The 24139-nt window shown below is 43.1% G+C and overlaps 1 protein-coding gene and 1 long non-coding RNA gene across 6 annotated transcripts in view; both read right to left on the bottom strand.

Moving 5' to 3' along the window:
- Window positions 1-2323: 2323 nt before the first annotated feature.
- On the bottom strand, window positions 2324-8226 carry LOC145850456 (uncharacterized). Of its 3 annotated transcripts, XR_014380204.1 has the most exons (6): window positions 7569-8226; window positions 6693-6757; window positions 6452-6527; window positions 6041-6294; window positions 5372-5424; window positions 2324-5036 (listed from the first exon to the last, which is right to left on the bottom strand). It is a non-coding gene; the product is annotated as an uncharacterized LOC145850456 (long non-coding RNA). The 3 variants fall into 3 exon arrangements; XR_014380203.1 differs by lacking the exon at window positions 6041-6294 and having other exon boundaries at window positions 7569-8206; XR_014380202.1 differs by lacking the exons at window positions 6041-6294; window positions 6452-6527 and having other exon boundaries at window positions 7569-8166.
- Window positions 8227-8739: 513 nt separating this feature from the next.
- The window catches only part of LOC106568365 (uncharacterized), a 28277-nt gene continuing 12877 nt past the window's right edge, over window positions 8740-24139 (bottom strand). The window contains exons 14-23 of one of the 3 annotated variants that reach the window (XM_014138650.3): window positions 21360-21469; window positions 19237-19663; window positions 16863-16899; window positions 14774-16665; window positions 14313-14372; window positions 13964-14223; window positions 12938-13200; window positions 11604-12456; window positions 11081-11387; window positions 8740-10893 (exon numbers count right to left, since the gene is read on the bottom strand). In XM_014138650.3, the coding sequence (XP_013994125.3) occupies window positions 10759-10893; window positions 11081-11387; window positions 11604-12456; window positions 12938-13200; window positions 13964-14223; window positions 14313-14372; window positions 14774-16665; window positions 16863-16899; window positions 19237-19663; window positions 21360-21469 (4344 nt within the window). In that variant the 3' untranslated portion in view covers window positions 8740-10758. The remainder of the gene's footprint in view (window positions 10894-11080; window positions 11388-11603; window positions 12457-12937; window positions 13201-13963; window positions 14224-14312; window positions 14373-14773; window positions 16666-16862; window positions 16900-19236; window positions 19664-21359; window positions 21470-24139) is intronic. The other 2 variants (XM_014138653.3, XM_014138655.3) reach the window with 2 other exon arrangements.

Here is a 24139-nt window from a genome sequence, read left to right as displayed (position 1 = left end):
CAAAATTTTTTGAATTGATTAACCAATGTCAAGTCTTAGGTGATGAAGATCAGATCCCCCCCCCCTCCCCTGAAAACACACACATGCTGGTCCTCCTGACCATTTTCCCAAGCATCTCTCTGCAGTCAGACATACGGAATTGTTTTAAGATGGTCATACTATGGATCATTTAACAATTCGATTTTGAATTTTAGGACCCTTACAGGTATTAAAATATATATATACACAAAAATAAAATATTGAATTTGGCCTTTACTACTATAACCCAGAGAAATGCATTGAATAATACATTCATACTGTAAGTTACAAAAAAGACAGTAAAAATAGAAATCCTAAGAAACAAGGTTAAGGGGGGCAGAGGGTGTCGTAGGACAGAATAGAGAACATCATCATGATTGTGAGAATATCCCCTTTCCACAGTGGGGTCTCATTAGTTTGTAGTTGGTTCGGACGCCTCATGGTTCTCCCAGTCGCCGCCGGCTGCGACACAGCCTGGGATCGAACCTGGGTCTGTAGTGACACCTCTAGCACTTGGGAGGCCATGTAGTTGGGTTTTAAGGAGAGAAATCACCTTTGGTTTCATGGAGATTGTACAGACTGCTCCTGAGGTATTTCCTGATCCTGTCCTCTCACTCTAAAATAACAGTAAGTGATTAAGATCATGTGTTGCCACAGACACTGATGCACCGAAGAAGCCTGAAAAAGCTGAAAGCTCATGTATCATTGATGTTATACGGTAAGTTAGGAAATTGATGTCATAAGTGTGTGTGTGTGTACAGCATCAAAGTCTAAGGGAGCATAACTGGAATCCACATTGTTCAAATGCAGTACATGAATTGCTGATGACCCTTATACAATGTGCACTAAAATAACATCACAAAATAACATCAAAAATCGCAAAACTGCAGCATTTGTGTGTTCGTGAGCGCGTGTCTGGAATGGATGTTTTCCTTAGGAAAGTTAAAATGTCCTGGGTCTCAGGGGTAGACGGCTGATAAAATGATTCTATGAAAGAGCTGGTCCCAGACTCCCAGTGGACCATAACTTACCATGCTACAGTACACAGTGCCTTGAAGTATACAACACAGTGCTTTAGCCTTCACCGCCAGAGTATGATTTAAAGTCTGGCTTGGAAGGCACCACCCTGACACAGTAATTACTAAGAAGAGGTCAAACACACATCTATAAATTGAACGCTATAACACAACTGTCTGATGATAAATTGAATGCAAACTTTCCTGTGTCTGTGTTTTTTTCCATCTTTCTGCAATGCAGACAATAAAACATTTTCCGACTTGGAATCCTTGGTATTGTTTTGGAAAAGAGAGAGGGGTCCAGAGGAAGGGAGAAAGAGAGGGGCGTTCGAAAGCTGGGGCTGCTGATGAGATTAGAATGAGCTGGTCACAGAAACAGACAGCATCAGGGAACGAGGGAGGAAAGGAGGGAGGACTCAGCAGTGGCTCTGCTCTATCTGACCAGACCCTCCTGCCTGTACCCAGATGTCAGGGAATAATGGGCTTTGCATGCATGAACCCAACTTTACCAGACAGCCCAAATCCTGCAGTGGAAGACAGCATCTACGCCCACAAAATGTACACACCAGTCACACACACGTGCACGCTCATTCGCACACACACACACAAAGAGAAGAAGTACTGAAGGAAGTTTCCCAAAATCTAGCTATAGTCCTAAGATCACAATTCTGCAGTTTGGGTATGAAATTGTTTGCCAAGCGTTAGCTCGATTCCGTTTCCTCGACAGCATTTTCCATGCGATGCTCCAAAACTTTCCCTGAATCTAACAGAACTGCTAATAAGGCCTTTCTATGTGTAAAACTGACCTCGATATTGAATGAAAGAGGGATTTGATGTCTTTGTGTGGGAGTGTATTACCGTTTTGCCATCATATCAATGCACACTTCTCCAATGCATCTTGATTTATCCCTGAAAAGCAATCATCTCTGGGTGAGTTTGCTCTGATAAGTTTTTGCACTTAAAATGTGTCCTAAAGCTTAGTTTGCCTGTGTTAGTAGAAAAGTGGTTTGGGGTGGGAAAGATTCATCCAACTATGTTGTAAGTAATATCCTCTTCAACGCCACAGGTTTATACAATCACACTTTGGATCTGCTCTGAACTGCTGTCAGAACTGTTGTCTGAACTGTCTGCTGATGGCTATAAACCACTGCTTGAAAATGACTACTTTTTGCAACTCCGTATTCCATGACGCGGCAGGATCAATTTCTCGAACAAAGCACAATTGCACAAGTTTCCTACAACACTGGAAAAACTCCAGCAACATCAACAGATTCAAATAAAAACACAAATTTACAAGCTTGCATATTTATTGCACAACTTTTAAAATTGCCAAAAAAAAGTACATGGGATACTGTAAGTTAAGTGCATCGTTGTAATAATTTTGCAAAGCTGGCATATCGTGTTTTTTTTCCAACCATATACAGTGGTAATTACTGAATACCTGACTCAACACACTACAGCACATCCTGTATATGCTATTCACTTTGCTATGTACAAAACAGCTTTCATATTAACTAGTCTGAAAGGAAAGAACTGCAAGAGGAAAAATGTGTAACAAATCAACTCAATGAGGAAGAGAACAAGCGATCAATAACACTAGAACATGCTGGTACAAAAAGGTCCCCAGAATCGAGGGAGAATGGAAGACAAAAGAATAATAACATGGGCTTTCAAGTTGGTTATTATCATATTAATATTAGAATCTTTAACAAAATAAATTAACAGGGAAGCAAAGACAAAACTGCAAATACTGACATTACTTTGATATTTTAAATCTATAGCTACAAACAATAAAAAGCTTTTTGGTTTTAGTTCGTCTGTTTTATAACAAAGTAAGCTTCTCATCAACATTAATTTACAAAATCATTAAAAAAATACATAAATTAAAAAGATTGTTCTATTCTAACTTTATGCTACATTTGGAAAAATGTATTTAAATTTTTTTGAAACAAGATTATATGCATCATGTGATTCCAGTCTCACGTTAACTAACATTAAGTCACATGACTCTCTATAGGATTAAGTCATATCCAGCTGGTGAAGAAGATGAGGAAAAGTTGAAACCCTGAACCCAAACCCAAACAGGCTGGGCCTTAAAACACATGGAGTGTGTTCATTCCTTTTAGCATTTAACTCTATCAAGTTCTCTCAAGTGCCATTTTTGAAAAGCATGACTTTTCAAAAAATAACCTTCATTTTACGTTTTACTGTTTACTTATTCTAATCAACTTGAAGCAGATATCAGACATTAACATTGCGTTATGCTGTGGCGACTTCTATATGTTTCCATGTGACAAATTCATAACTCACTTGTAAGTGTGCAAAATCTCTTAAGAGATCTCCGTTACACACAAACATGCTAGGGGCAGAACTGCACTCCTGGTTTCGAGATTGTCTGTCAATCAAAAGTCAATCAAAACACACCAACTAAAAAAAGCTTAACATTTTCTAAAAGTGACCAGTGCTGGGTACTACTAGATACATTGTATACCTTTGAATGCACGTGTCAGTATTAAAGGGTAACTAGTGTTTTTAACAATTGCAGTTTTGTGATTGCTCCCATCAACATGGTATATCCTCAAATCTTCTCACATGAATCCTCTTTTCCTTTAGTAAAACATTGACCATGATAAAAGTTTATATTTCCTCAAATCTTAAATCCAATGAGAAAGCCGCACAGAAAACAGAGAAAAACTAAGCCAATCCAGACCAAGTTACAACAACCATGACAACAAAGAACCAACACCTTCTTTACTCAGAATGTGAAAGTAAAACAAGAAAACCCATCTCAGCTACCTTTCCAAGGAGCAGATTAAAGTCCAAAATAGCACCAATCATCAGTGTCTCAGTTCCGTGGCAGCATCTCACTCACTTACCACAAGGGAACAATGCATTTCTACTATAGCTACTTCTATAGGCTACATCACAGCATACATAACTGTCTACACATGGTTTTATACTAGCAACAAACATTCTAAAACTTTAAAAAAGCAAATCTACTTAAAACCATAAACGTTTAAAATACAAAAACACACTACCAAGCATTTACTAGCTAACATGGAAAAAGGGGGACTCTTAGCCTCAGTAAATACTGTAGAGTGTGTAAATATTAAGAGTTTTGAGAATGAGAGAAGAATTTGAGAGCTGAAGGGTGTGAATCACCTTAAAGAGCAGAGCAATTAGGACTGTTAAAACGTAAAATCGTGAACCCAACGTTTGAATGGTTACGCTTCGAGGTGCAACCACTCCCTTCCAAGACATTGAAGAGTGTTTTGTAGAGATAATGATACAGGTCTAGGCCTAGCTTAATACTGTGTTAAGGAGCGATCACATACTGCAGTTGAGCGTGTGAACAGTGCAGGTAGAACTGAGTGAGTGTTAAAACATAAATAGGAGGATAATGCTGCTGTTTGAACTGTGTTTTGTTCTGTGGCAGAGTGGATGACATGCTGCTGCCTGTCAGTTACTGTACTCAGCCCACAAGGGGCCACCTGTAGAATTCGTAAACGTAGACGTGGGTCTCTGCTAGCCTGGTCCCAGATCCGTTTGTGCAGTCACCAAAGCCATGGAAGACAGCACAAACAGACCTGGGATCAGGTTAGGTCTCTGCTGTTGGAGACTGTGCTATTACATTGCTTTGTGTCATTAGGCTTTTCCTCTCCTTCCTGAAAACAAACATATCATCAAGGCTTAGAGTCCCTAACAAGCTACTGTACATCTATCTAATGTGTTAATAAATCACAAAAATAGACAGAGAAGGTATGAAACTTCAGAGTCATCATGATGTCATCTATACCCCCCCACACTCCCCTTTCCCTTCCCCCCCCAAAAAATGTTAGATATGATTACAAAAATCAGAAATTAAAATAGATTTTTTTTCTCCCATTTGTTCTTTATGATGACAGTGTTTTGTTTCTCCCAGGAAGGAGCGAAGGGAAGGACTGGTGACTTGTTTTGTTAATGCTCCCCTTTGGTCCAACCGGGAGTGACCTGCAGTCTTTTCTGTGAAAGAAAGGAAAAAGTTCATTCAAAATTTTAGACATGATAATATAATCGACACAACGACTGCTCGTGTGGATACTCTAGGTTGAGACTTGCCAAAAGACTTTCCAATTACATCATACTGAGGAAGCTTCTGTAAATTCAGCTATATGTAGAGATTTTGGGTCTTACAACATAATACTAGGAAACCTTTTTAACCACAATTTAGCCTAGGCTAGAGCAGGTTTCTCAGGATGTGTATCAGCTGTTAGAACGAGATAATGACACCTTTACAGTCCATTAAATAATACAGTAGCACTGCACTGTCATTCATTAATGGACTTGGCTGTTCTTACCTCAGGGGAGCCATCATAGCCTGTTAATTTCAGTCTGAGGGTTAAACTAGTACCTAAAACCAAGAGAGACAAGCATGAAATATAACTGTTTGATTCATGAACAGTGAGTCAGTGATCCCTAGTTGCAATTCATTACCCTAAAACTCACAACGAGACAAGCCCATACAAAAAACAGAAAAGACAATAAGGGATCTGAGAAAACACATTTACTGTTGCTTAAGCTAGCATCATATTATAAAGTAGACTATAACTGTTAGGGCTACTCCTGGGCAATCCATGTTCTGAATCCAAATGGTCAAAACAGACTCAAGGGGATCTTTATGATGAAACAGTTCGACTCAGCTCTTGCAATATTGAACTAGAATGCAGGATGTCACACAAACATTGGAAAATCATTTTCTAGGTCGGAGAAAAATGTAACGTAAAAACAACCGAACTAGCCCTTCCTAGAATTTTCACATAACTTGATCTCAATACTCCTGGAGAGAATCTGCCCTCCTAACTCCTTCCTTCTTTACCGCAACTTAGTAGTTTAACATGACTTAGTAGTTTAACATGACTTAGTAGTTTAACATGACTTAGTAGTTTAAATGTACATGTTATATTTACAGTACAGTAGAGGCAGTTATATTTACAGTACAGTAAAGTAGAGGCAGTAGGGAAGGCCACCTGTTTAAAACATAGACTGTCCTTTCCACTTCCCAGACTGCAGTTGGAGCGCTTCCAGGCAACACCAGTCAAACGAGGTCACATTTTTCCCCCAGCGGCAGTCCACTGCATTGAGGCTGTCTCGAACTCACTGAACCCACAGGCAGCCTTGAGCTAGCATAGACAGTGCTGCTGCGTCGGAGCCAGGGACTTATATAACTGGTCAGAGGCCTGCTCAATGCTGAGCAGTAGTGATGATACTGTACCAGCTAAAGCTGTGATTGGGTCATAAATACCGGTATATCACTCTGATTGGACAAGGGAAGGCATGCTTGTATCATTACAGCATCTGATTGGTGCTGGTTTAGTGTGATGTTCTGATTTGGTTATAGGTTCCTTCCACCATTGGTTAGTTTAGGATATGATACTTACCATGGATCATAATACTTGCCATGGATTGTTTAAAATGCAGATTATATTGCCAATAGCAATACTGTTCCCCTATAGTCTTGAATACACAGACAATACATATTGAGCAAATTATGATAAAACAATATAATAACACGTCAAAGCAATAGCCTAGAGCTACATTTGACAATATGTTGATTTTAATAATCCTATCTATGGTTAGGTTGAGATATGTTAATTGTAACAGGCCAACATCAAATTTTACCTTGATTATCTGCAAGAGCCGCATTTCTACTGCATAGTCAGTCTGGCATCAGGGCAAGTGTGGGACTGCGAAATAAAATAAAAAATATATACATATACACACACAAATGTTTTATCATAAGTGCACTACAGACATAATTGAAGAAGAATCAAGTACTCAGTGACAGTCAGTATATATTAAATAAACGGCATCGCAATGCACTATAATGCGCCATGCAGTAAGAGCGTATTATCAAATGCATGTGTGCAGAAGGCAGACAAAAAAAATGACTTCATTTTTTTGACTAAAAAAAGATGTAGCTAGTAAAAACGGCAAGCAGCCTTGGGGGGGAGAGAACCCCATACACGGCTGCAACTGCCACCGTCTAAATACAGATTCACGCAATCCCTGAATGAGCACCTGCCGGTGCTTCACAAATGTATCATTGAACAGCAATACACCTCGCTACATTGTGATTGTTACAGTTAATATCGTAATGTGTCAAGTAATATAATATTACAACTATAGCTAGCTACTAAATTAAAATACCAATGCTGCTGCATAAACTTGCTGGTCTGCAAGCAATAATCTAGCGTTTGCGTCAAGCAAATTGTACTTGCCGTCTTGCTAGCCTCTCAAACAAAGGGGTTTGCATTCAGTCTTCGCCTGAAACTGCTAGCTAGGGTTGGCTCGCGCTGTATGACAGTGCAACACCAAAATGCCATGCCAGCTTGGCAGCTCGCTAGTTAGTGAGCTAGCTAGCTAACCCATATAACTAGCTAGCTAACGTAGTTAGACCGGCAAAAATAAAACACACAATTATGTTGCTACTGGCTAGCCAGCTAACTAGATTCAATAAGTAACATCGAACAGCTCATTGTAATTAAATGTACTTACAGATTGAAGCCCCGTTATACTAAAGTCATTTCCATTAGTTCGCTAGCCAGCTAGCGGTGGCGCGGCTAGCTGGCGCTGATGAAGTTTCAATTTTACTGGCACAATGTTGCATACGTGTAGTTAGTAAAAACGGCAAGCACCCTTGCGGGGACAGAACCCCATACACGGCTGCGTTGACCCAACTGCCACCGTCTTTAACTAACTAGCTAGCTGTTGGCTCGGGGCCAGGCCCCCCATTACATCTGCAGTAGTGTACAGTCAGACTGCTCGGTGCTTACTCGGCAGTCTGCGGTAACTCAAGGTCCCCCTCTGTCTGGGAGAGACAGCTTCTCCAATCAGAGCGAAGGCCGGTGGAGCCAACCTCTAAACATTGAGGGGATTCGATGAATCTTGCCCGGGCGCCATTGTAAGCGTGTTTTGCACCGGCTGAAAGTTGACTCTATTGAGTTCGAAACCAGGTTGCTTGCAGGGCGCGAACTTGGTGCCACACTCTGTCTGATGGAGAAATCGGCTCATAAACAAACGTGACGTAATTAAGCACGTGTAGTAATGAGCAGGATTCGGTGTTTTCACATGCAAAAGTGCCTTCCCAATGAAAACTATTTAAAAAATCCAAACATAAATTCTATGGAAAATAGCTATTGTATGTTTCTGGACGATGTACCATGTTGACAACATCACAGAGCGGCGCAGAATACTGTTCCATTTGATAATGTCGCTCCTCCCTCACCGCTTTTGCTCGGTCACGTCACGGGCCATAGACCAATACCCCACGGCTCAGCATAATCGAATTCGGAAATTAGGTGCACTCGATTTAATTCAGTGTACGACACGGTAAAAAATGGTGGTGGCGGTGTAGATAGGCCTACCACCGAAACCCTACTAGTAGGAGGCTGTACTAAAACCATATATATGTAAATGTAGGCTATGTCCCAATCCTTCTTCCCAAACGGTATTCACTTCCCTTCACTGATTTGAAAGGCAATTACTAATATATAGTGGGAACTCCCACAAGTCCATGTCATGCCTCCACCAATCCAATGATTTTAGATTTGTGGTAAATAGTGAATGAGGGCACAATTCGGGGAAAATGCACTGTTATTGGGAAGCACCAGTAGATTCCATTGTTTGTTTCTTGTAGTGAATAACGGAAGTATACATACCAAAATCGTGACCGTGCACATGTATTTTTATTTTTTTATTTAACTAGGCAAGTCAGTTAAGAACAAATTCTTATTTACAATGGTGGCCTATCTCGGCCAAACCTTAACGACGCTGGGCCAACTGTGCGCCGCCCTATGGTACGCAGGACCCACGAGTACAAATCAAATACACCTGTGTAATTCACCCAGACTGGACCCTGGATGTGGATTCCCTTGAACGTCCACTATCAACGGAAGCTCTACCACTTCTTCCCTGGAGGATAATGCACTTCAACTATTCCCTATATTTTGACTTAATTGGTTCCTGATTACACTTAATTACAGATTACAGTATTCAGTTTATCGCCACAATTAGTGGTTCGGAGTTATTCACAAAAACGTTTATGACAATCTACCATTGCATGTTCATAATCAGAGACAGACATTACTAGTGATGAGTTCATACTGGCTTAAAACATTGACTGGCAAGTAATGCCTCCCATGCACAGTGTTTATTTCACATCTTTAAGGCAGAACAGAAACTGTTGGAAAACCCCTCATTAATTCAAAAGCACAGGGTCTATAAAAGTGAATTCCGTTACATCCCTATTCAACATGGACCGAAAGAAGAGTGGCACTGCACAAGGGCTGACTGTGAGGGTGGAATATTTATGTAGTGAGGTCACCTAGTAACATGCAGCCTCGTCTCTTCGATCTCACTGCCTCTCTATGCTGCTTGGAAATTAAACATCTGCACATTCCTCCCCCATCCCCCGACACACACACAGCAACAAAAAAAGACTACACTCAAAGTTTTCGTTGCACTTTTAAGATCATGTGTCCTCTTAATTTCTGTTGAGCCTAACTAAGATGATATCCATGCTATCTTCTCCAAAATAACAGCACAATATTTTTTGAAGAACTCCGTAACATATTTCTTATGTGAACATAAGGTTCTGCATAGGTTGCATAGGTGGTCTGCAAGAAGCAGTGTTTAGTGTGCAGAAGGACTGTTCTACACTAGTCCAGTTTCAAGTACCCTCTGACCATTCTTATACATTTCTTTTACCTTTCTATACTCAGTTTTCTATAATGTAGCAAGACATAACACTAACGTATAAAATTGTATTCACATGAGCTACATAACAGCTACGTTAGTTTGAACAGTGGCTGCAGAACATAATAAATCCTTGAAATTGGACTCATGACCTGTGCACGGTTTCTGTGAGTTTGTCACTTGTACATGTATTAAATGAGAGGTTTCTGTGCAGAGCCATTTGAAAAAATATTTCCTGTATCTTCAGGTAGCATAAAATAAAGAAACAAGTGTTGACATCGCTGTGGTGTCCCTCAAGCTGGGTCTTGTTCATGCACCAAGAAAGAAAAACTGTAAATGCTCAGGGAATACACCCCTTCCAGTATATCTGATCTACATTAAAATAAACATATATACAATGCTCATTTTAAGACAATGGTTTCCAATTTAAATGTAAACAATGCTTCAAATAAAAACACAAATCTGAATGTGAAAGTCCCTGAGTAAACTGCTAAACTCTCCGATGTAGAAGAGTGAGTTAACACTGATTTCAAGTATTCTGCTTGTACGCAGATTGAGAAACATGACCATGAATGTCTAGCTTTGTGAGGTTTGAAAAAATATAACCAAATAAATATATTTTAGAATATATAGATTACCCAAAAGGCTAGAAGATATGATTGGGGTGAAAGAGCCCAAAATGTAATCATCCAATATGGGACATTGGCAAAGCTTCTAGGTGCCAGTTTGGACAAAAGATTTCTGATTTGAAGATACATTTTCACTTGTTTGTTTTCCCTGTTGCCATCTTGTGGCCAAATTTATTCACTGCAAGCATGAAACAGCATAACCACAAGCAGAGACGTAATTTTACTGCTACATACACAAACATACGTGCAAAGAACCCTGATTTTTCTCAAGCGCAATCTTTCATGGATTTCTTAACATTTTGTTTTCCAGTTTGATTCAAACCGAGAGTGCCTTCCTGTTCTCCTTTCACTTACTCCTCCTCTCATCCCTCACTTTCCTCAACCTCAGTGAAGATGTCACTGAAGAAGTACTGGGACACGTTGAGGGGTTCCTCGCCTGCTGAACAGCTGTCTACACAGGTAGACATACTGTGCTGGGTGGCTGGCACCTGAGAAGGCTAGTGGAGAGAGAGATGGGGAGGGAGATAGAGAAAGAGAGAGCGGGAGAGAGAGTAGGACAGAAGCACAATAATAATTCTGTGTCTGATCGTTCAAGATTATTCCCACAATGGTAGATCAATGTTTTTTGTGTTCAGTGCAATTTTGCAGAGATAAAATATCACCACATGTTGTCCATCTCTTTACCTTGGTAGCTGTAGTACATTGGGAAGTACTGGTATCTGGGTCTGAGTGGAAGGCCTGGACATCAGAGGGCTGTTCCCAGGTCACCCTGGGGGAACTGTCTGGCCTAGTGACCGTTCTGGTGGAACTAATGGTGGTGTTTCTGGTGGAGGGGGCTGGCGCCGCCCGTTTCCCCCCTGGCCGGGTGGTGTTGACCTGGGGCCTCTGAGGGGCTGCTCTGGGCCCTCGAGGAGGGGCAGAGGGGGCAGCTGCAGGGGTGCTGGTCTTATTGGACATGAAAGAAAGAAATCCTCTGGGTCTTCTACCAGGCCTATAGAGGGAAGGAATATTAAAGGAGTTAAATCAATAATTATTCCTAATCAATCAATCTAATCAATGGAAGACATTAACCGAATGTGTCCTGTCAATCAACAACTATAATTCAACATGAGGTCCTTTCAACTACTTGAGATTTCATATTTTATTGAGGAGTTAGATAGTACAAACTGAGACAGATGGAGAGATTGACAGGTATTAGAATCTTCACCTGCTCAAGGGGCCACTCGTAGCCAGCGGTGTCATTTGACGGGCAACCTGAGACTCCGCCCCTGACCTACTGTCCTCCATCTCGTGTCCTCCAGTGGGCGTGTCCTCCTCTGTCTCTGGGAGGTCTAAACGGCCCACAATCTCCTGCTGTGCCTCCTCAGCCGCCACCTCTCCTGATGCTGTTTCTTTGACGGCTGGACCTGGCTGGGCTGGGGGGCTGGGGGCTGTGGGGTGGTTTGTCTCTGGGGTGGTGGTGGTATGGTCTTGGGTGGAGGCTGTGGGGTGGTCGGACTCTGGGGTGGTGGTATGGTCTGGAGTGGAGGCTGTGGGGTGGTCCGTCTCTGGGGTGGTGGTGGTATGGTCTGGGGTGGAGGCTGTGGGGTGGTCCGTCTCTGGGATGGTGGTATGGTCTGAGGTGGAGGCTGTGGGGTGGTCCATCTCTGGGATGGTGGTATGGTCTGAGGTGGAGGCTGTCTTATGGTCCGTCTCTGGGATGGTGGTGGTGGTATGGTCTGAGGTGGAGGCTGTGGGGTGGTCCATCTCTGGGATGGTGGTATGGTCTGAGGTGGAGGCTGTCTTATGGTCCGTCTCTGGGATGGTGGTGGTGGTATGGTCTGAGGTGGAGGCTGTGGGGTGGTCCGTCTCTGGGATGGTGGTATGGTCTGAGGTGGAGGCTGTCTTATGGTCCGTCTCTGGGATGGTGGTGGTGGTATGGTCTGAGGTGGAGGCTGTGGGGTGGTCCATCTCTGGGATGGTGGTATGGTCTGAGGTGGAGGCTGACACAGCCTCCTTGGCTAGGACCGAACGACTGGGCTGTTTCCTTACTGCTGTGTTAGGTCTCATCTGCAGTTTGTCTAGGTCACAGACAGAACTATATGAAAAACATATTACACAATACAATAGATGGATGGAAGGATGGATAGATGGATGGATAGATAGGATGGATAGGTAGGATGGATGGATGGATGATGGATGGATGGATGGATAGATACAAGGATGGATGGATAGATGGTTGGATAGAAGGATGGATGATAGAAGAATGGATGGATGGATGGATAGAAGGATGGATGATGGATAGAAAGATAGAAGGCTGGATGGATAGAAGAATGGATGGATTGATAAAAGGATGGATGGATTGATAGAAGGATAGAAGAATGGATGGATTGATAGAAGGATGGATGAATGAATGGATGGACAGAAGGATGGATAGAAGAATGGATGGATGGATAAAAGGATGGATGAATGGATGGCATTGAATGAACAAACAAACGATGGAAACCATGTGTCTGTTAAACATTGTATTAGATGTACAACTACTGTGTATTCTGTGCCCACCTCTCCTGGCTCTCTCTGGCACTTTCCTCTTAAAAGGAGGATCTATGTCCTCCCTAGTCTCTGCATCAGCCATGGAGTCTTCTGAGGGATTGGCTGAGGCACACACATCTACTGGGCCTGCTGTGGAGCCATACTCCACTTCCTTGATACTGGTGTACATGGGTTGAGGGACGACCTCATCCACTGACATGGGCTCAGGGGCTTTACAGAGCATACCAGCATACCCTTCCTCCTTACCACCTCCAGGATCAACAATATCACTGCTGAAGGAGAGGAGAGGCATATGTCAGGTGACAAGAGACCGAGAGCACAAAAGAGAGAGATGGCGAGAACGTACATTCATATGGTAGATAAATTCAGTGGTGGAAAAAGTACTCAATTGTCATACTTGAGTAAAAGTAAAGACACCTTAATAGGAAATACCTCAAGTAAAAGTGAAAATCACCCAGTAAAATACTACTTGAGTAAAAGTCTAAACGTATTTGGTTTTTAATATACTTAAGTATCAAAAGTAAATTTAATTGCAAAAATGTACTTAAGTATCAAAAGTAAAAGTATGAATCATTTCAAATTCCTTATATTAAGCAAACCAGATGGCACAATTGTTCATGTTTTTAACATTTACGGATGGCCAGGGGCACACTCCAACACTCAGACATCATTCAAAAACAAAGCATTTGTGTTTTGTGAGTCCACCAGATCAGAGGTAGTAGGGATGACCAGGGATGTTCTCTTGATAAGTGCGTGAATTGGACCTTTTCTGTCCTGCTAAGCATTCAAAATGTAACAGTACTTTTGGGTGTCAGGGAAAATGTATGGATTAAAAAGTACATCCTTTTCTTTACGAATGTAGTGAAGTAAAAGTAAAAGTTGTCATAAATTTAAATAGTAAAGTACAGATACCCCCAAAAAACTTCTCAAGTAGTACTTTAAAATATTTTAAGTACTTTACACCACTGGATAAATTGCATCTGGGGGGGAAACTAAGTGGACCGGGTTTGTGATGACTGACAGACAGGCACTAACCTCTGCTGCAGTTGAGAGCACGCGTCTGCGACCAGTAGAAAAGAGAGGGGCTCGGAGAGGGTCTGGGACGTACAGCCATACTCCTCCTCCGTGGGGATGAAAGGGATTTCAGTCAGGGAGAGGATGAAGATGGGCTCATCAGGGTCTGGCTGGGCCGGGTCCAACAGAACAGTTGATCCAGAACTTTCTGAATGCTGTGTGATGAGAGCATCACTTCGTTGAGAGAAGAAGATTTCCTCCGTGAGGAGAGATGTATCCTCCTGTCAATCCAAACATCAGACACACATCTTTGGAGCACATTTCCACACGCAACCAGACATCTGTGGTAGGAATACAATTCATGAATTACCTGGGTAGCATCAATGATGTCAGTAAGGGGGGTGACTTGGTGAATCAGCTGTATTTCCTCCTATGAATACAAACAGCAAAAGGCACACAGATCAGACACACATTCTAAAAGCACATTACGGTAATGCAACCGGAAGACAATCAGACATTTTTGTTGGAACACATTATCCACCCTGCACAGCCAGAAGAGGACTGGCCACCCCTCATAGCCTGGTTCCTCTCTAGGTTTCTTCCTAGGTTTTTGGCCTTTCTAGGGAGTTTTTCCTAGGGAGTTTTTCCTAGCCACCGTGCTTCTTTCACATGCTTTGCTTGCTGTTTGGGGTTTTAGGCTGGGTTTCTGTACAGCACTTTGAGAATATCAGCTGATGTACGAAGGGCTATATAAAAATAAATTTGATTTGATTTGAATTGTAAAATAGCGCTTACGGCTAAACTAATAGCAGATTTTTATAATAACTTTACCTGGGTAACATCAATGATGTCAGTAAGGGGGATGACTTGGAGAATCTGTTGTATTTCCATGGGAACTTCATCAGCCTCTGGTGTTTGAACTTCAGTGCAATGTCTCTGGACCTCAGAGCTGGGCCTGGTAGCCTCAACATGTGGTATCTGGACTTCAGAGCTGGGCCTGGTAGCCTCAACATGTGGTATCTGGACTTCAGAGCTGGGCCTGGTAGCCTCAACATGTGGTATCTGGACTTCAGAGCTGGGCCTGGTAGCCTCAACATGTGGTATCTGGACTTCAGAGCTGGGCCTGGTTGCCTCAACATGTGGTATCTGGACTTCAGAGCTGGGCCTGGTAGCCACATCTGGTGTCTGGGCTACAGGGCAGTTTCTGCTTTCTGGTACCTGGGATGAAGTGCGTGTGGCAGCTCTAGCGGTGCGACCCAGGTTGGGTTTGGGTTTAGGTAAACGGGCTCTGCGGGTTGGAGGACCAGTCTGTTTGGGCTGGTCTGAGTCTGATGTTCCTGACTGAGACCCTACAGCACTGAGGGAGGAGGACGTATATTCCTTTGGGCCATCGCAACCTTTCTCCTCTTCTGATGACCTCAGAGGTGACTCTGGGACTGTTGCTCTGGTTCTGCATGTACCTGGGCCTGGCTGCTCAAGATTTGGGATGGGCTGTGGTTCTGAGAGAGTGTTTGTGATGGTATCCAGTGTGGGCTGGGGTGGTTCTGACTGTGTGGTGGTATCTAGTGTAGGCTGGTGTGGTTCTGACTGTGTGGTGGTATTTAGTGTGGGCTGGTCTGGTTCTGTGTGCGTAGTAATATTTTGTGTACACTGTGGCTTTGAATGGGCTACTCTGGACCTCTGAATGGGCTGTGGTTCTCTGTGTGTGATGATATTTGCAGTGCGCTGTGGCTTGGAGTGTGTGGTACTTCTCTGTTTGGGCTGTGGTTCTGACTCTGTGGTAATACTTTCAGTAGGCAGTGGTGGTTCTGTGGTGATATTCTTGGTTGGCTGTGGTTTTGAGGATGCAGTGATATTCATCATAGGCTGTGGTGGTGGTTCTGATTGTGTGATGGTATACTGTGGTGGTTTTGGCTGTGTGGTAATATTTTCTGTAGGATGTGTTGGTTTGGGTTGTGTGGTCCTGGCAGCCAGGCCCAGGTTGGGTTTGACCTTAGGGAAGCGGCTCCTCCTGGTCTGTGAGGTCGTCTGCTGCTTGGACACTTCTGAACATAATTCCACATGAGAGGCGTGTCCAATAACAGTTCCCTCCCCATGTCTGAGAGGCTCCTCCTCTGCGGGTGTGGTTCCCTGAGTTGGCGCGTCACTGCTCTGAGGCACTTGGGCAGAAGCTGTGCTCGTGGTGACACGGACAGAGGCTGTTGTCATGGTGATTGGGACAGAGGATGTTGTTGTGGTGATTGGGACAGAGGCGGTTGTTGTAGTGACTGTAATACAGGTGGTTGTCCTGGTGACTGGGACAGAGGCTGTCGTTGTGGTGACAGGGACAGAGGCTGTTGTCGTAGTGACTGGGACAGAGGCTATTTTTGTTGTCGTGGTGACTGGGACAGATGTGGTTGTTGTCATAGCGACTGCAACATAGGCTGATATCTTGGAGACTGGGATAGAGGCTGTTGACGTGGCAACAGGGACAGAATCCTCAGCAGTCAGTGATTCCTCAGTGACCCAAAGGTCAGGGGTCAGTGATTCAGAAGGAGTGGTGCTAGTTTGTGATTGGTCAGCGGGCTGTGATGACATCTGGTACTGTTGTTCCTCATTGGAACATTCTTCAGTGATGAAATCATCTGCTCCTGCAGTGCAGGCCACAGCAGCCTGAGACAGGTGGGTGAGGTTGCCGATGGCCAGTAAGGTTCTAGCTGCCTCGTTGTAGCTCTCCTCAGACACTAGAACACAGAGGAGAGAGAATGTTTAACGTTCTATAGTTAGTGCTGAGAGGTAGATGAGATAGATCTCCTCACCGAGGAGAAGAGAGAGACTGTTTAATTAACACTCTATAGTTAGTGGATAGAGGGAGAAAGGTTTTTGAATGTTTTACTTAAGAGGATGCAATAGATATCAGCTCTTGAAATGACCAACCAACCTTCCATGTTATCTGGAGACAGGAAGTCAATTACATCCTAGAATGAAGAAAACAAAAAAACACATTAGTCCTCATAAGAGATCCACAATCTGGAGCAAAATAGCTGAAGTGCTTGAACCAGGTGGGTGCTTGACCCAGTGACCTCAATATAACGCTGAGGCCTTGTGGAAAGTGCTATATTAAATCAAATGTGATATTATGACAAAACATAGTATAACAACATGGCTGAAGCAGGGATGGTTGTGATGTACAGCGCATTCGGGAAAGTATTCTGACCCCATTACTTTTTCCACATTTTGTTACATTACAGGCTTATTACATTTACATTTTAGTCATTTAGCAGACGCTCTTATCCAGGGCGACTTACAGTAGTGAATGCATCCATTTCATGCATTTTTTTGTTTTACTGGCCCCCCGTGGGAATCGAACCCACAACCTTGGTGTTGCAAACACCATGCTCTACCAACTGATGCTCTACCAAATTGATTAAAAAATATATATAAAACAATCTTCAATCTACACACAATACCCCATAATGACAAAGCGAAAATGGTTTAGAATTTTTTTCACATTTATTAAAAATAATAAACAGAAATGCCATATTTACATAAGTATTCAGACCCTTTGCTATGAAACACGAAATTGAACTCAGGTGCATCCTGTTAACATTTATCATCCATGTCAGAGCAAAAACCAAGCCATGAGGTTGAAGGAATTGTCCGTAGAGCTCAAAGACAGGATTGTGTCGAGGCATAAATATGGGGAAGGGTACCAAAACATTTCTACAGGATTGAAGGTCCCCACGAACAAAGTGGCTTCCATCATTCTTGAATGGAAGAAGTTTGGAACCACCAAGTCTTCCTAGAGCTGGCCGCCCGGCCAAACTGAGCAATCGGGGGAGAAGGGCATTGGTCAGGGAGATGACCAAGAATCTGATGGTCACTCCGACAGAGCTCAAGAGTTCCTCTGTTGAGATGGGAGAAGGACAACCATCTCTGCAGCACTCCACCAATCAGGCCATTATGGTAGATTGGCCAGACGGAAGCCACTCCTCAGTAAAAGGCACATGACAGCCTGCTTGGAGTTAGCCAAAAAGGACCTAAAGGACTCTCAGACCATTAGAAACAAGATTCTCTGGTCTGATGAGACCAAGACTGAACTCTTTGGCCTGAATGCCCAGCGTCACATCAGGAAGAAACCAGGCACGGCTCATCACCTGGCCAATACCATCCCTACAGTAAAGCATGGTGGTGCAGCATCATGCTGTGGGATGTTTTTCAGCGGAAGGGACTGGGAGATTAGTCAGGATCGAGGGAAACATGAACGGAGCAAAGTACAGAGAGATACTTCATGAAAACCTGCCCCAGAACAGTCCTGCTCTCAGGACCTCAGACTGGGGCGAAGGTTCACCTTCCAACAGGACAACGACCCTAAGCACACAGCCAAGACAACGCAGGAGTGGCTACAGGACAGGTCTCTGAATGGCCTTGAGTGGCCCAGCCAGAGTCCGGACTTGAACCCGATCAAACATCTCTGGAGACCTGGAAATAGCTGTGCAGCAACGCTCCCCATCCAACCTGACAGACCTTGAGAGGATCTGCAGAGAAGAATGGGAGAAAATCCACAAATACAGGTGTGCCAAGCTTGTAGCGTCATACCCAAGAAGACTCGAGGCTGTTTTCGTTGCCAAAGGTGCTTCAAGTAAAGGGTCTGAATACTTATGTAAATATGCTATTAAATTTGCAGAACCTGTTTTGATTTTCATTATGGGGTAGTGTGTGTAGATTGATGATGGAAAATAAATATTTAATACATTTTAGAATAAGGTTGTAACGTAACATAATGTGGAAAAAGTCAAGGGGTTCGAATACTTTCCAAGACACTGCATAAGGAGGGGTCTTCAACCTTTTCTTGCCATCATACATTATCAAAAGCATATTTTTTCACGTCTTGTCTTATCATTAGGTGAATGATAATGGCAAGGAGAAGTAATCAACATTTAAAAATGAATAGATTTGGTAGACAATGAAAAACTATTTTGACCTCCCCACATAATAATTGGAAGAGGAAGTATACTGTTAGTCCGAACTCCAACCTTTTAGCTAGAAAGTAACTCCAGACACATTTCTGCCAGAAGCAGCTGTTTAGCTGGTTAAACAGAGGTTAGCAATGTGCTGGCAAAAAAAAAGCATACCAGCAGCACTTGCCACACTGGAAGCCTATTGACTGGTAGCCTATTGACTGGTAGCCTACTGGAGTAACTGACATGTGCTTTCTAGTACAGTTCCAGCAATTATGGTGGATGCGTAACCAGGCCAGCGCTGTACATGTCGGCTCCGTAGTATGAAAATGGTATGTGTGTCACCACTCTCACCTCCTCCATGGTCTCCTCAACCTCTGTGACGACGGGTTGTGGCGAGCGAAGGCTCATAGGAACAAACGCTGGCGCCTGGTTCTCCTCCCGGGCACTTGTGGGATTGTGGTGGTCCCCCTGGGCCTGTGCCTCCTCTTTCTGTTCTCTTCCTCCCTCCTCATCATCATCATCATCTTCAGACTGGGATGCCCTCAGGGTTATCAGCTTGGGTTTCCGGGCCGCTGATTGGCCCTTCCTACCTGGCAGGGCGGGGCCAGGTTTGATTTTGGCCCTTCTGGTTGGTGGTTTGGCTTTCGGCTTGGTGTATGAGGAGGAAGTGGAGGGGGATCCGTTTGAGGCAGGAGTGGGGGCAGAGTCAGAGGGCGAGTCCCCCTCCTCCTTTGCAGGGTAATTCAGGAGCTGTGTCTTTTGGGGTTTTCTACCATACCTGAAATACACAAACAAACAATTAGATTGTCCACTACAATCCATGGCTGTGACCTTCTTCAGTGTGTGTGTGTGCACCTTAGCCAAATACATTTAAACTCAGTTTTTCACAATTCCTGACATTTAATCCTAGTAAAACTTCCCTGTCTTGGGTCAGTTAGGATCAACACTTTAATTTTAAGAATGTGAAATGTCAGAATAATAGTAGAGAGAATTATTTCTTTCAGCTTTTATTTCTTTCATCACATTCCCAGTGGGTCAGAAGTTTACATACACTCAATTAGTATTTGGTAGCATTGCCTTTAAATTGTTTAACTTGGGTCAAACGTTTTGGGTAGCCTTCCACAAGCTTCCCACAATAAGTTGGGTGAATTTTGGCCCATTCCTCCTGACAGAGCTGGTGTAACTGAGTCAGGTTTGTAGGGCTCCTTGCTCACATGTGCTTTTTCAGTTCTGCCCACAGATTTTCTATATGATTGAGGTCAGGGCTTTGTGATGGCCACTCCAATACCTTGACTTTGTTGTCCTTAAGCCATTTTGCCACAACTTTGGAAGTATGCCTGGGGTCATTGTCCATTTGGGAGACCCATTTGCGACAAAGCTTTAACTTCCTGACTGATGTCTTGAGATGTTGCTTCAATATATCAACATAATTTTCACACCTCATGATGCCATCTATTTTGTGAAGTGCACCAGTCTCTCCTGCAGCAATTCACCCACACAACATGATGCTAGCACCCCCGTGCTTCACAGTTGGGATGGTGTTCTTCGGCTTGCAAGCCTCCCCCTTTTTCCTCCAAACATAACGATGGTCATTATGGCCAAACTTTTCTATTTCTGTTTCATCAAACCAGAGGACATTTCTCCAAAAAGTACAATCTTTGTCCCCATGTGCAGTTGCAAACCGTAGTCTGGCTTTTTATGGCGGTTTTGGAGCAGTGGCTTCTTCCTTGCTGAGCGGCCTTTCAGGTTATGTCGATATAGGACTCGTTTTACTGTGGATATAAATACGTTTGTACCCGTTTCCTCCAGCATCTTCACAAGGTCCTTTGCTGTTGTTCTGGGATTGATTTGCACCTTTCGCACCAAAGTACGTTCATCTCTAGGAGACAGAACGCGTCTCCTTCCTGAGCGGTATGACTGCTGCGTGGTCCCATGGTGTTTATACTTGCGTACTATTGTTTGTACAGATGAACGTGGTACGTTCAGGCGTTTGAAAATTGCTTCCAAGGATGAACCAGACTTGTGGAGGTCTACAATTTTTTTTTATGAGGTCTTGGCTGATTTCTTTTGATTTTCGCATGATGTCAAGCAAAGAGGCACTGAGTTTGAAGGTAGGCCTTTAAATACATCCACAGGTACACCTCCAATTGACTCAAATTATGTTAATTAGCCTATCAGAAGCTTCTAAAGCCATGACATCATTTTCTGGAATTTTCCAAGCTGTTTAAAGGCAGTCAACTTAGGGTATGTAAACTTCTGACCCACTGGAATTGTGATACAGTGACTTATACGTGAAATAATCTGTCTGTAAACAATTGTTGGAAAAAATTACTTGTGTCATGCACAAAGTAGCTGTCCTAACCGACTTGCCAAAACTATAGTTTGTTAACAAGAAATTTGTGGAGTGGTTGAAAAACGAGTTTTAATGACTCCAACTTAAGTGTATGTAAACTTCCGACTTGAACTGTACCTACCTGGTGGGTTTGATGGGTTTATCGTTGGCTTCTTCCTCCTCTTCCTCAGAGACATCACCAGCTTTCTTCTTCTTCTTTTGACTGACTTTCAACGAAGCAGCTTTATCAACCTGAAAGTGTTAAAGTAGAGGTTGGACAGTACTATCTGAGTTGATATTAATTTAAAACATTTGTAACATTCTAAGGACAATAAACAATTGTGTGTGATCGGTGTGCATTATGCAGGTTGACGTTTATTGGGATGAGGCAGAACTGAGCAATTTCTGGTAGATGGGCCAGCTGCGATGTCAAAATTGGCTATATTGCAAAATTTCATTAAAACAAAAATGAGCTTTATGGTCTTAATTTAAGGTTAGGGTTAGGCATTAGGGTTAGCAGTGTGGTTAAGGTTAGGTTTAAAATCAGATTTTATGACTGTGGCTGTGCCAGCTAGTGACGACTCTGCAGAGCTGCCTCCACGATATAGACTGACCAGGTGAATCCAGGTGAAACCTATGATCCCTTATTGATGTCACTTGTTAAATCCACTTCAGTCAGTGTACAGTGGGGGGGAAAAGTATTTGATCCTCTGCTGATTTTGTACGTTTGCCCACTTACAAATAAATGATCAGTCTATAATTTTAATGGTAGGTTTATTTGAACAGTGAGAGACAGAATAACAACAAAAGAATCCAGAAAAACGCACGTCAAAAATGTTATAAAATGATTTGCAATTTAATGAGGGAAATAAGTACTTGACCCCTCTGCAAAACATGACTTAGTACTTGGTGGCAAAACCCTTGTTGGCAATCACAGAGGTCAGACATTTCCTGTAGTTGGCCACCAGGTTTGCACACATCTCAGGAGGGATTTTGTCCCACTCCTCTTTGCAGATCTTCTCCAATTCATTAAGGTTTCGAGGCTGACGTTTGGCAACTCGAACCTTCAGCTCCCTCCACAGATTTTCTATGGGATTAAGGTCTGGAGACTGGCTAGGCCACTCCAGGACCTTAATGTGCTTCTTCTTGAGCCACTCCTTTGTTGCCTTGGCCGTGTGTTTTGGGTCATTGTCATGCTGGAATACCCATCCAGGACCCATTTTCAATGCCATGGCTGAGGGAAGGAGGTTCTCACCCAAGATTTGACAGTACATGGCCCCGTCAAATGATGCGGTGAAATTGTCCTGTCCCCTTAGCAGAAAAACACCCCCAAAGCATAATGTTTCCACCTCCATGTTTGACGGTGGAGATGGTGTTCTTGGGGTCATAGGCAGCATTCCTCCTCCTCCTCCAAACACGGCGAGTTGAGTTGATGCCAAAGAGCTCCATTTTGGTCTCATCTGACCACAACACTTTCACCAGTTGTCCTCTGAATCATTCAGATGTTCATTGGCAAACTTCAGACGGGCATGTATATGTATTCTTGAGCAGGGGGACCTTGCGGGCGCTGCAGGATTTCAGTCCTTCACGGCGTAGTGTGTTATCAATTGTTTTCTTGGTGACTATGGTCCCAGCTGCCTTGAGATCATTGACAAGATCCTCCCGTGTAGTTCTGGGCTGATTCCTCACCGTTCTCATGATCATTGCAACCCCACGAGGTGAGATCTTGCATGGAGCCCCAGGCCGAGGGATATTGACAGTTATTTTGTGTTTCTTCCATTTGCGAATAATCGCACCAAATGTTGTCACCTTCTCACCAAGCTGGTCTTGTAGCCCATTCCAGCCTTGTGTATGTCTACAATCTTGTCCCTGACATCCTTGGAGAGCTCTTTGGTCTTGGCGATGGTGGAGAGTTTGGAATCTGATTGATTGATTGCCTCTGTGGACAGGTGTCTTTTTTACAGGTAACTAGCTGCGGTTAGGAGCACTCCCTTTAAGAGTGTGCTCCTAATCTCAGCTCGTTACCTGTATAAAAGACACCTGGGAGCAAGAAATCTTTCTGATTGAGAGGGGGTCAAATACTTATTTCCCTCATTAAAATGCAAATCAATTTATAACATTTTTAACATGCATTTTTCTCGATATTTTTTGTTGTTATTCTGTCTCTCACTGTTCAAATAAACCTACCATTAAAATTATAGACTGATCCTTTCTTTATCAGTGGGCAAACGTACAAAATCAGCAGGGGATCAAATACTTTTTTCCCCCCACTGTAGATGAAGGGGAGAAGACATGTTAAAACCTAAAGATCCCGTAGGATCGGTGTCCCTATACCGGAACGGTTGTTGCTAACGTGCGCAAATGTGACTAGAATGATGTTGTAAGTAACAGCAAACTTAAATTCTTGTTAATCTAACTGCACTGTCCAATTTACAGTAGCTATTACAGTGAAATGCCATGTTATTGTTTGAGGAGAGTGCACAACAACAAAAAAACTTTACCACGGCAACTGGTTTGATACATTCACCTCTGAAGTAATGTACTTACATTCAGTAATCTTGCTCTGATTTATCATTCTGAGTGTCCCAGAGATAGTTTTGTTTGATAAAATCATTTTTTATATTCAAATGTAGGGACTGGGTTCTGCAGTTTAACCCCACTGCTGTCTCTGGCTCCACACATCACCCCGCCCGGCCATCTAGATGTGTTTTTTCTGTAGGGAAGCTAATGATCCATCTTGTATCACATTCCTGGGAGTGTGTAAACTTAATTTTTATATGTTCTCTATAGTTATGTACTTGAAGATGTATCAATTGACCAATTCGGCACATTCGGCCAGACTTGATAGAAAATATTGTGCAGTACTGCTGTCACCTGGTGGCCAAAATCTAAATTGCTCCTAAACTCCTCCTCTTGCATCTC

This window comes from Salmo salar, chromosome 13, assembly GCF_965601325.2.
Source record: "Salmo salar chromosome 13, fSalSal1, whole genome shotgun sequence".
Lineage (NCBI taxonomy): Eukaryota > Metazoa > Chordata > Actinopteri > Salmoniformes > Salmonidae > Salmo > Salmo salar.
Note: the sequence above shows the minus strand (reverse complement) of the source record. Positions and strands in the feature narration are given on the sequence as shown.